This window comes from Ictalurus furcatus, chromosome 23 (genome assembly GCF_023375685.1).
Source record: "Ictalurus furcatus strain D&B chromosome 23, Billie_1.0, whole genome shotgun sequence".
Classification (NCBI taxonomy): domain Eukaryota; kingdom Metazoa; phylum Chordata; class Actinopteri; order Siluriformes; family Ictaluridae; genus Ictalurus; species Ictalurus furcatus.
The window spans coordinates 5,897,752-5,910,838 of NC_071277.1; the positions used below are offsets into that span (position 1 = coordinate 5,897,752).

A 13,087-nucleotide genomic window follows, 5' to 3' on the forward strand; every position below is an offset into this window, starting at 1 on the left:
AAGAACGCTCTGACAGTTTTATCTTTATTGTTATTTATTAGAAAATGATGCTACTTTTACTTATAGAACAATTGAAAGTCAGTCAGATAGGATCCATGTTTAATTCTCTGTAATCCTTACACTGATGACAAAGCAAAGAAGCTTCTCAAATGATTATTAACATCTTATCAATATTTCAGTCTTGTTTGAGAATTTTCACTATACGGAATATTCGCTTTTACCTGAAGAGTCACTGATCTGAGGTCATTAGAGAGGGTATTATTATGGATGGATGGACGACCAGACGGTTGGAGGGGTGGATGGATGAATGAATGAATGGACTTTTATTGATCCCAGAGGGGCAATTTTAAATAGTTAGTTAACAAGTAACAGAAGTCTATCTCACCCAAAATCGTGTCTGTCAATACTTATCTTCAGAGCCTTCCAGCACAAGCATACATTCATTGGTCTCATAAGCCTAACTTCTACTCGTCTCTTCAAACATAATCATGTTTGCAGGTCACATGGTAATGCAGTAGGTAACGCAGACATTTCCCAAATTACGGCAGTTTTTAGGCTGTAAATTATTTAGGCTACAGTAGACTAAGGAAAATTGCTTCTGGGTGTCCAAGATGGCTGCCCTGTCCTAGACTTCCATTATTTGTTAGTTTTTGTTTTTCCTCCTACTCTTAACTCCTCCTTTAAGCATTACAAACTTTACTTTACTGATCACCATTTATTTAGAGACCAAGCCTCTGCTGTAAATTCATCATAATTCAGTCTTCACTCTGACTAAAGCAGGAGCTTAATTCTTACATTAGTGTTTAATTAGAGTTCGCAAATTCCACACGTTCCCCATGATCACAACGGAATCAACATGCTTCTTTTAGAAGCTTCTCATCTTGCTGTATCGGACTGCGATCTTCTTCAAGGTCCAGGATACTCAAAGACTGCAGCGGCTCCCATGCCAGTTCCGATGCACATGGACACCACGCCGTAGGCTCTGAAAGAACCAACCGGATGTTTACTTCGCATGCTGTATCATTCCAAACGCACCGTCCGAATCCAGGCGTGGTAAATAATAACTGAGAACGCAGAGCAGTCATATTCACCTCCTGCCCCTGCGTTTGAGTTCGTTGAGTAAGGTCACGACCTGGCGAGCTCCTGTGCAGCCCAGCGGGTGACCCAGAGCGATGGCACCACCACTGGGGTTTACTTTCTCCATTGGGATGCCTAATTTCTCTACACAGTAAACCGCCTGTGGTTCAAAAAGCACACGTTTAGCAGTTTCGCCGAAAGTCTATGACATGTAGGACTTTTAGAAATCCACTCACCTGACTAGCAAAGGCTTCATTGATCTCAAAGACATCAACATCATTGACAGTCAAACCTGCAGGGGGAAACATCTGAACATGATTTAATCTACTCAGAAAGCAGAGAAGCAGCCTAATCCATATTCTATTAAGAGCATACTTTGATGTTTGAGGTTGAATTTTTGCTTTTTTATTGTCGCTGGGTTTTATCAAACGTTTACATACTAGAACTTAATCTGTTCCGGCAAAAGAGAAACATATTTCAGTTCAATCAAGCTTATAGTTTTCAGAACTATATACAGTAGAAAATACCAGGATTTCACCATGTGAAGGGTTTTACAAGGGAGGAGAAAGAATCCTGCAGCTCCAGAGTCCACCTACCTGCCTTCTCCAGGGCGGCTGGAATGGCGTAGGCTGGCCCGATGCCCATCACGTCTGGAGGAACGCCCACCACGGCACCACCTCTCAAAATGCCTAACACCGGCAGACCAAGAGCCTCTACCGCAGACCTGCGACCCATCAAAACAGCTGCTGCTCCATCACTCACCTGACTGGAATTACCTACACGCACACACGGAGATCACTAATGGTGGAATATCAGCAGTAATCCATCAACCCTGATTTTAAACTCACTCGTACCCACCTGCCGTGGTGCTGCCATCCTCCTTGAATGCAGGGCGCAGTTTGGCCAGACCCGCCATGGTGGTGCCTGGCCGGATGCCGTCGTCCTTGGTGACCGTGATTGTGCGCTCGGTCCCGTTCTCTTCCACAAACTTGGTGGTAACTGGAACAATCTCCTGCTCGAATAGACCCTGTTTCTGAGCCTGAGCTGCCCTGAAGTTCAGGAAGAGAAGAATGAAAACTATGTTTAAATGCCACATGGCTGTTCTTGATTCTGATTGGTCAAAAGGCAAATCACAGAGCATATAACCATTGATGTGGTGAAGTTTGTGGTGAACACTGTGGGTTAGTAATGGTTTTCTTTTTTTTTTTTTGTCTTATTATCCTCGAGAGAGAAAACGAGAGGTTGATGAGGGAATAGCTTTTAATATCTGTGATAAAATATGTGATAACAGGAACCAACACATTTCGCTGACGTTCCATAAACCTAACCATAAATGGATAAAAAGTACACATCCCTCTTTAATTAAAACAAGCAACCCTTGGCAAATTGGCATGGTTGCACAGTTATTACACTGAATTCTTTATATCATCTCATCTCTAGTATATACAGTGTGTACAGGCAATTTCGGAATTATTGGCACCCTTCATGAAAATAGGCTAAATTATTTGACACATTCAAAGAGTGATATTCATAGTTTGGGATTATTGGGATGCTGCATAACTTGTTTGTTTTTTTTGTTTTGTTTTGTTTTGGTGGGGTCCTGATGCTGAGTCTTCATAATATTTTTTTTTAAATATCCTGATAATCATACTTGTGCTGAGAGCTGCAAGCAAATGAATCCTGCTTCTCTCTAGTGACTCCGTATCTCTCTGCAACATTCTCTGAAGTGATTCTATAAAAAACAACAACAGCAGGTGATAAAGTCAGCATTTCAGTGCTAACAGGACACTCGGGTGTAAGTGTTGTAGGAGCAGCTTTACCCCATGGGAATGAGACACTCTCTGGCCTTTTCATTGTCCATCAGTCTGGAGCTGAGATCTCCCGGGTTTCCAACAGAACGCAGAGACATGCTCTCCACCCTGAACACACACACACACACACACACACACACACACACACACATACATACATACATACATACATACATACATACATACATACATATATATATATATATATATATACATATACATATATATATATATATATATAAATGTAAGCTAAAGGCTATGAGAGTCATGTGATTTTGATAAAATTACTATTTTGTTTAACTTAAGTGTTATAGATTCAAATATGCATAATTCTACATTTGACCTCAGCTTAAGTTATTCCTCTTACACCACAGCAATTTAGGAAATAAATAAATGTTTTATTCATTAAAATTCATAAAATTACTCATCATATTTATCCATTTATAGTTACATTATATTCGTCCTGCTTTCCCTCACCAGACTCTTCTTTCTTTCTCTCTCTCTCTCTCGAAATTAACAAGCCAAAAAAAACCAAACGAAGCCCTCCTCTCCTGAAGACTTTCTCGTGTCGGAAAAACCTAAAAAGCTAAATAAATTTGCCTTATAGGCAGCACTACTGTCAGAACTGCTGTTAATAGAAAACCAATCAGGATTGAGAATTCATCAGCGCTGTGGTATAAGTAAAGAATAAAGCATTATGTTCATTCATAATTATTGGTTTAATTTGTCAATTCTACATAAAGCATCTTCTGAGTTCTGAATTGGGTACAGTTTGACGCTTATTCAGTGCTATCAATAGAATAACTCACAAATAATGTCCCAAACGAATACTAACCCACATGCAAGGCCCAGGTCATGAAACCCATTCCTGATACCACCTTTAAAAAAAAACAAAAAAACAAAAAAACCAGAAAGCTTGTTGTTATAACAGGTCATGCCTTCCCATTCGCTCATAACACAAAGACATGACATATTTACTCTTGGGCTCTGGAGTTCTCCGAATTCTCACCTGCGATGTTAAGAAGCGCTTGCAGTCCAGACGAACACTGACGGTTTACCGTGTACACAGGCACCGTTTCTGGAAAGCCACTGGAAATCAGAGATGATTGCATTTTAACACATATGAGATGATATAAAAACTGCTATTATTATTATTTATCTGCAAATCAGTATGAATTCATATTGTGCATCATTATACCTGATGAATTGTGCAATCCGGGCCATCACAGCTCCTGCACCCGGCTGTAACACATTACCTATAGGAGGAAAGCCACCAGATTATACTGAGATATACTCAGATTAAGGTCCTTTTCTATATCATAGTACACCAGTACCGTCATGACACAGTACATTAATAACCTTTCAGTCTGGAGGTTACAGAACATATATGGTGTAAACAGAGTTAAACTTAAAGTGCACCTATTATGGTTTTGAAACATGTCTAATTTTGTTTTAAATGTTTAAATAGATTTACATGCATCCAAGGTCAAAAAAACACTTTAACGTGCTCATAATTTAAACTGCAGCGTTAATCTACACCCCCCCCCCAGTGTTACAAACGACTCGTTAAATGATCCGTTCTAAAGGATTCATTCTAAACTCCTCCTTTCAGAGAGCATACTCTGCTCTGATTGGTCAGATGTCCCAGTCTGTTGTGATTGGTCTACCGCTGTCAACATGTCGAAAAGGAAACGCCCACTAACATAACGAGATTCAGCTCCGTCTGTCAGCGAGCAGCCGATGAAGACCAGAGGTGGGGCTTTTATGTTATAAACCTACATAAGTTAGTACAGGAAGTAAAGTCTGGAATCACTAACGACTCGTTTCAGCTGTTCAGAATCGGTTCCTTCTTTTGGGAGTCAATAACTCTATGATTTTTGAAACATTGCAGACTTTTTGCATTCACAAACAGCTCTATAACACACTACATGAAAGGTAATATTTGAAAAACCATAATAATTGCACTTTAACTCTATCGCTTACCGCTCATTCTACACAGGCTCGTGGGGGAGCCTGGAGCCTATCCCAGGGAACGTGCGGCACGAGGTGGGGGACACCCTGAACGAGGTGCTAACCCATCGCAGGGCACAATCGTGCACCCGTTCACACACTTTAGATAATATGGAAATGCTATTCAGCCTACAACACATGTCTTTGGACTCAGGGAGGAAACCAGAATATGCAAGAATACTTGCAAAGCCCCTTCTAGTAAACTAAAAAATAAATAAATAAGGCTTCAAAGTTTATGCTTCGTCATGCATACATAAGGATGAAGGTAAGAAACGACCTATTTTATATACAGTATACAGTATAATACCTTATATATTGAAAAAGTAGATATAGGAGTTAGAGAAATAGAGAAGGACAAGTTGTCTCAGTGTACTTATGGATGTGAACAATGCTGCTGGAAATGCAAGAGCTGCACTATTTCAATATAGTAGTACCAAACTGTACCAAGTTTAAAGTTTCACTTAAAAAAAAAAATGTAGATATGATACTATGGTTGTCTGGTGACTAGGACAGTGTAGTAATGTCCCTGCTCTGACACACGCACTGATCCTTCCATGAAGTGTTGACATGAATACAGTGCGTCCGTGCTGGGAAACGCTGCTGAACTCTCGTGGAGTAGTGACTCACCAACACACACGTCCCCGAGTTTATCCGGGGACAGTCCCACGTCCCTCAGCACCGCTGTCATCACTGCACTCAGCAGCTCGTCTGGGGTCGTGTCCTGTAGGGAACAAACCGGTCAAAAGTTTGGGGACACTCGACTGAAATGTTTCTCATGATCTGAAGGTGTGTGATTAAATGTGTGAAATCGGTGTTGTAGACAACAATATAATTGTGCCGACATACTCATTTCTTTCATTAGAAAACTAACATTTTATTTACAAAAAATATTTTTCAAACGGTCGAATCAGAGTGAAATATTCCGAAAAGCAGCCAGAGTCCAGCACTAATCTACCGTGTTCACCTGTATCACGATATGAATTTTTTTGACATATCAAAACCCCTTTAAAACAAACGCGGGCGGGCGCGCGCGCGCGTACGCGCACACGCACACACACACACACACACGCGCACACACACACGCACACACCTTGAACGAGCCTTTCTTGGCCCTCCCTATAGCAGTCCGTAAACCGTGAACGATCACCACATCTTGAGGGTCAGCTGGAGCGCGCGCGCTGCAAGGCTGAAATTCCGCGCGTGACGATGACAAATGGCGGGAAACAGCCTTGAGCCTGTTCATCACTGAAGGAGAGCTGAGAAACATGGTGACATGAACATAAAGTGCAAAAAGAGGACTTCAGTCTTTACTCTGGACTCACTTCCGGATCAGGTTCTCTACAGCAACTCTTCTGTTTCTGACACGAGTTCAAAATAAAAGTCCCCAACGCATATGACTCTTATGTGAATATTAGCAAGTCAGCTAGCCACATCACCACATAGAACAATAAAAAAGGGAAATAAAGGATTTATTAGTCTTTATAATTAATGTCATTTGCAATTACATCCACTTAATCTTTAATTATTGTTGTTGTTTTTTTAATGGACACATTAGTCATCCACATGATAAGATAAGATCAAGTTGTATAATCATTATCTTGACTCATATGGAGAAGGTACAATATTTGACAATACCACTGATATGAGTCTGATACAATATTATATGATACAATTTTGATTTATAAGGAGACGTTTCGGTATTAGACGATACCACTGAGTCTGGTACGATACGATACGCTTTTGATTCATAAGGAGATGATTCGAAATTAGACGACATCACTGTGTCGAATACGATACGATATGATTTTGAATCATAAGGAGACGGTTCAATATTAGACGATACCACTGAGTCTGATACCATACGATTCATAAGGAGATGATTCGATATTACACGATACCACTGAGTCTGATACCATACGATTCATAAGGAGACAGTTCAATATTAGACGATACCACTGTGTCGAATACGATGCGATATGATTTCGAATCATAAGGAGACGATTCGATATTAGACAATACCACTGAGTCTGATACCATACGATTCATAAGGAGACGATTCGATATTAGACGATACCACTGAGTCTGATACTATATGATTTTGAATTATTAAGAGACGATTCGATATTAGATGTTACCACTGAGTCTGATACAATACGATCCAATATTGTTTCCCAAGAACAATTGCAGTCCTTTACTGCTATTGGACAGGAATAGCTTACAAAACTTAGGCACTTAGTAGTGCCTACTCAGCGTGGCTCAAGGTCCCTTTCCAGAACCTTCACACTAACTGTTCCTCAGTGGTGGAATGAACTTCCAACCTCAGTCCGGACCGCAGACTCTTTCACTATCTTCAAAAAACACCTAAAGACCCTCCTCTTCCGTAAACACTTAACTAACCCCTAAAACTCCAACACTACAATATATAAAAAACTTACTTTGGCTCTAACACCTCTACTCTGTGCACTTTGCTTCTCTAGAACTTTGTTCTCCGCTTGATATATTGCTTTGCTTATATTTCCTCATTTGTAAGTCGCTTTGGATAAAAGAGTTCTTCTGCTCCTGCTCTTCTCGTCGCTTGGAGGCTACTCGCTGTCGCTGAGGAACGGCCCCATATGAACAGCTCGGGGACACACTTGGCAGTCGTGAAGATGGCAATGGACTGCAATTGATAGTTTATATAATAGATAAGTAGTTTTGGTGACTGTGGTGACGGTTTGTGACCACAATTGCCACAAGCAACAGACTTCGCTCGGGTTTCCATCGGTGACTTCAGCGGAATAGACGTCATGTTGAATGTTGAAACTGTGGTGAATTTCCTGATTACACAGTTGCGCTTTTTGTTTTATCATGTATCATGTATATTAATTATTTATAATTACACTATCCGGTGTCACCCAGATAAGGATGGGTTTCCTTTTGAATCTGGTTCCTCTCAAGGTTTCTTCCTCATCTGTATATATTTCTATAAAGCTGCTTTGTGACAATGTCCGTTGTTAATATACAAATAAAACTGAATTGAACTGAATTGACAAGATCTTAAACTTCTAGAGGGAGTGTAGGGCCTGAGTGTACCGTATCAGTAAGATACTTGGGAGCTTGATTGTTCAGAGATTTGTAAACGAATAAAAGAATTTTTCAATCGGTTCTGAATTTGGGCGCATGGTGGATTAGTGGTTAGCACGTTCGCCTCACACCTCCAGGGTTGCGGGTTCAATCCTCTCTGCTTCCATGTGCTGCTGGGGGTTTCCTCCGGGTACTCCGGTTTCCTCCCCCAGACCAAAGACATGCATTGTAGGCTGATTGGCATGTCCAAAGTGTCTGTAGTGTATGAATGGGTGTGTGAATGTGTGTGTGATTGTGACCCTCCGATGGATTGGCACCCTGTCCAGGGTGTACCCCGCCTTGTGCCCAATGCTCCCTAGGACAGTGGTTTTCAAAGTGGGGGCCGCGGCCTCCTTGGGGGCCACCAGGGGGCGCCCGGGGGGCCTCAACAATTTGGTGTGCCCATCCCTCCCACTAGTATGTTTTCTCTTTCTCACTCTGACAACCACACACACACACACACACACTCACACACTCAATACCTAATGTAATGTAATGTAAAGATGTAAGATGTTATTATTAATAATAAAAAAAGGGGGATATATTCAGAAGTCTGTATTTTTAATGTGTTTTAAAGACATCTTGCAAAAGGGGGGCCTCGGTCAAATGTTAATGCCATTTGGGGGGCCTTGCCCTGGAAAAGTTTGGGAACCCCTGCCCTAGGATACGCTCCAGGTTCCCCGTGACCCAGTAGGATAAACAGTATAGAAAATGGATGGATGGATGGATGGAGGGGATCGTTTTGTTTATCCAGCAGAGGGCGCCAAACACACCGAAATATTCCCCTAAACCAGCAGCTTCACTTCCAAACAACTCCCTGATCCATACACAGGTTCACTACATAGCTCTCCAAATAATGGATTATCCACCCTACCTAGTGCACTAGACGCTCACTAAGTGACTGTCTGAGATTAGACCTAGAGTTTCCTGCCGCTCACGTTATTGCTGACATCAGACTCGGTGGAAAAAAAAAATACTCGCAGTCCAAATCATATAGTCAGAGAAGCAGGAGTCAGGAGAGGAAACTTTGCTTTTGAAGGTTTTGTGTGTGCAACTTTTTTTGTTTTTATTCAGAACACTCAGATTTTTCTTCTTTTTTTTTGGATTACCTGGAGGAGATTTTAAAAAAGAAGGTTGGATTGGATTTTCTCGCAGCTCACGCGCGCAGTTTCCGGATCTTTACTGTTCCAGTGGATTTTTTTTACACTAATCCTCTTGTATTTTTCCTCTAGAGACCTGTTACTTTTTGACCGATCCAGCGTTTTTTTCCTTCACAGGATGAAAATAGACACATAAGGTGAGTTGGTGGAGGAGGACGCGCTTATAGAGTCCATGCAGAAAGATGGAAAAGTGTGCACAATTTGTCAAGTTCATCTGAGTTGGCACGAGACACTCAGTCTGATACAATTACATCTGAGTTTCATTGCAAGTCAAACAACAACAACAACAAAAAAGAGTGGCATGGTTGTTGGAGGTATACACTATAAAACAATCACAGATATTTGTAGTGCACTTTTAAGATAATCTTGTAAACCTAAAATGCCAATGTGAAATAGACAGTGTGTCAAACTATTAGCCAACATTATTTTCCTTTTCAGAATTTTAACTCTTGAACCTCCACCCAAGTTTTGTTTCCAAGGCTCTATTCCAATTTTTACATACAAACAACCCTCAAAAAATTGATTTCTAACATTAAAAATGAGGAATAATTGGTGCAAACCAATGCAGTGATTACATTTTCAATGTATAGTTGCAGAAAGTTCATTTTACTCATTTGTAGTAGTGTTGTCGTGAAGACTGCTATTGTCAAGAAAAGGCTCTGGGTTACTGATCAGAAGGTCAGGGGTTCACGTCCCAACACCACCAAGCTGCCACTGTTGGCCCCTCGTGCAAGACCCTTAACCCGATCTGCTCCGGAGGCGCCGTATCACGTCTGTCCCCAGCTTCCTAACAAGCTTGTTGTAATGTATATGTGACGATAAAGTCTCCTTCTTCTAAGTCCAAGACCAGGACTAACTGAGATTGAGACGAGACTGAGTCTTAAGGGTGACAAGTTCAAATGAAAGTGTGACCGAATCAAGACCAAGACCACCCCTTCATTTGTGTGTTGCACCACTGTTAAAAGATGGAATTTGTTCTTGTCAGAAATTTTGTGCATATGAAAAGAAAAAACAATCAATCAAGACCAAGACCTTATTTAGCAAGACCAGTGCCCAAGACTGAAGCAAGTCCAACTACAAATACCAATAAGTCTGAGACAAGTCAATACAGAAAACGTCTCCAAGACCGAGAGAAGTCTGTTTCAATGCCTGTGCTTTATAGAGTTGTAGAAAGTTGTAGGAGTGTGTGTGCTATAGCTATAACAGTTATTAACAGTTAGGACTGTATAACTATGTTATTCACATCCAAAAATCAGATTTATATGCAGTCTATATCTATTTCCTGTCCCAGATTGGATTTGTCAAGAATGTCAGAAGTGATGGGTGTACCTTTGACTTGCGCCACCTTGGACCTTCATGAGTCATTAACCACAAAAGCTGTTGGGATATAATGTGCCAGTCCTTTTCCGTGGTTTGCACTTGGACATCGCTTGTGTGTGTACTCCAGTGATCTAGGTCTTTGAGTTTTTGCCGGATTGCAATTGTTGTGGCTCGTAAACTCAAGTTCTACAACTCAGTTTTCCAGAAGGTGCATACTGAACCTTGGCCCTTCATTTTATTCAGTCCATTATCTCGTCGCCTAAAAGCAGCTGTAATGAGTCATTTATACAGCGGTGTAGGCAACCACACACCCTTCCTCTGTAATAAGTCGTTCCTGCTCGGCCCACACACGGTGCACAGGTCTACTGGCCAACCCACAGCATGAGAGATGTCTACTGCCGAGCGGAAAACACCCACAGATGAATGAGTTGCTAGAAACCTAATGGTGGAACACTTATGAGATGTCAGAACAAGATGGAAATGGGAGGTTTTGATTTCTTGTGCATGGGGACGTGTATAAAAACGTGTTTTTGAAGGCAAAATCTTATAACCAAAGCCAAAACCATTCACTAGATGAATATAAGATGATTTGAACTTAAAGACAACTTGATGTTTTTTGGCATGCAAGTTCAATTCCATGGTCAGATTTTCAATTCAGTACTTTCACAAGTGGTTAAGGCTTTGGCCTACAATCAAAAGGTCCCTAAATCCCAGAGTCCTTTGGCAAGACCATTCACCTTTAAGTGCTCGGTTGTATCCTGTCTCAACTGTAAGTTGCTGTGGAAAAGGTGTCTGTCTTAACATTTTGCCATATCAGTGTAATTGATGGTGAAACCAGGACTATTTCATTAACTCTGAGCGGAGGCCAGATGACAAAACCAATACCAGATGAGGGTCCAAATTTGAGAAGCCATAACTTTTTCTTTCAGCAGACCTATTTTCATCACCGTTGTAAGTCCAACTAAAGGAAATATAACTACAAAGTCCCCTATTAAGACACAAAACCATTTCCCTATTCAAATGGCAATGTGCACCCATACGTTTTGCATATTAGGCCACATTTGGACAACATGCACAGGTTATATTTGTTGTTACCTATTGTGGTGATAAATTATTAGATAGCTGGATGATGCTTTTATTCAAAGTGGCTTACAGTTGAGACGGGATAAAACTAAACAGTTGAAGAGATAAGGGACTCAAGACCTTATTATGTCTTATGACCTTATGAGACTCAAGACTGTTGGACTCAAGACCACCATTGTCAAGTACAAAACCAGGATTAGACAAGATTGAGTTTTAAGGGGGTCCAAAAGTCCAGAGACGGAGACCGAAAACCATGAAATCATTTTCAAAGGCCAAGCCTTCATTTGTGCATGCAAAAAGAAAAAGACTACACGAAACTTACTTAGAGAGACTAATACCCAAGGCCGAAGCAAGTTCAATTCAATACAAAAAAAAAATGCGTCAAGACCTGGACTCAAGTCCAAGACCTAGACTCTAGTTAAGGGCCCAACGTTTGCAGCTTGGTGATGGTAGGATTTGGACTCACAATCTGATCACTAGCCCAAAGGGTTAACCAATGGGCCACCTGATTATCTGTCAAGATGTATAGTCTTCCTATTGAAGCAGGAAATGTTAGTCAAAGCTGATGGCCAATATGATGACCTTTGAACTCTTGGTTGCACTTGCTTAAAACACTGTCTGCTTTTTGTTGAAATTGAATGAAGGAAGAGTATTGTCACTTTCCAGCATAAAGCCTTCATTTATTTTTTCATTAGTTGGTAAAAACCAATCAAAATGCCAGTAAAATGTTTCCTCAAAAGAGTAAAAGCCTGCATGTACATTTATATTTGCAGCATTTTGCAGATGCTTTTATGCAGAGGGACTTACAGAAAGGCTTTGAAGTGTCTGTCGAAAAACCAAAAAAATGTCCTCATGCTAATACAAATAGTCTGTGGTCAGTCAAAGAGTACCATATAACTGCTAAACCACTGCAACTTCATCAAAGTCATCAAAGCTGTTAATATGCACAATGATGTATAAAATATCTGTAATGTGGTCTTGGACAGTTATCATCCTGTGTATCATTCTGGTCATACGATTTCAGATTTCAGTTCTATAGAATCAAACAACTCTGTTTAAGTTTAATAAAACCAGCGCAGATCAGAATCAGGATTCCCATTAGCTTGAATGCGACCAAAATAGAAAGGATGCTGTCAAACATTCAACACAGAACAATGAAACACTTTTTTTAGCGCATGACCTCATTAGCTTTACTAAACCGAATAATTAGACGAGGAGTAAACGTTACCAAAAATGGAACAGACAAGATCCCTTGTTAGTCGCTCATACACGAGGATGGATAATAGGCGTTGAGATGAACATGAGTTTGGAATTGTTTACTTGGATAATGAGAGCTCAAATTGCAATCAGGAGTCTCTTATCTAATTTGGTCCTGATCTGTGGACATTGTCAGTTCTCAACTTTAATGAGGCTGGAGGAAATCCTCTGATTATGGTCTGCATGGCGGACCGGCTCGGGTTAAAGAAATATTTCACTGCAGGTATTTGGCCCTTGGTAGGAAGTGAACTAAAATCTTCTGTGTGT

General features: G+C 40.7%; 2 protein-coding genes across 4 annotated transcripts in view; one reads left to right on the forward strand and one right to left on the reverse strand.

The window, feature by feature from the left end:
- Positions 1-10: 10 nt before the first annotated feature.
- acaa1 (acetyl-CoA acyltransferase 1) lies at positions 11-6,227 on the reverse strand. Its single transcript, XM_053611726.1, has 12 exons — positions 5,989-6,227; positions 5,526-5,619; positions 4,087-4,144; positions 3,898-3,977; positions 3,724-3,766; positions 2,898-2,996; positions 2,729-2,809; positions 1,936-2,126; positions 1,674-1,853; positions 1,314-1,369; positions 1,092-1,237; positions 11-982 (listed from the first exon to the last, which is right to left on the reverse strand). Exons 1-12 carry the CDS (start codon positions 6,163-6,165, stop codon positions 907-909), a joined length of 1,281 nt encoding a protein of 426 aa, XP_053467701.1. The 5' UTR covers positions 6,166-6,227; the 3' UTR covers positions 11-906.
- A 2,727-nt stretch (positions 6,228-8,954) lies between these two features.
- Positions 8,955-13,087, forward strand: part of map3k22 (mitogen-activated protein kinase kinase kinase 22) — a 59,315-nt gene continuing 55,182 nt past the window's right edge. For 2 of the 3 annotated variants that reach the window (XM_053611562.1, XM_053611558.1), the window contains exon 1: positions 8,955-9,297. The gene's annotated coding sequence lies outside the window, so the exon portion shown is untranslated. The remainder of the gene's footprint in view (positions 9,298-13,087) is intronic. The other variant, XM_053611559.1, reaches the window with a different exon arrangement.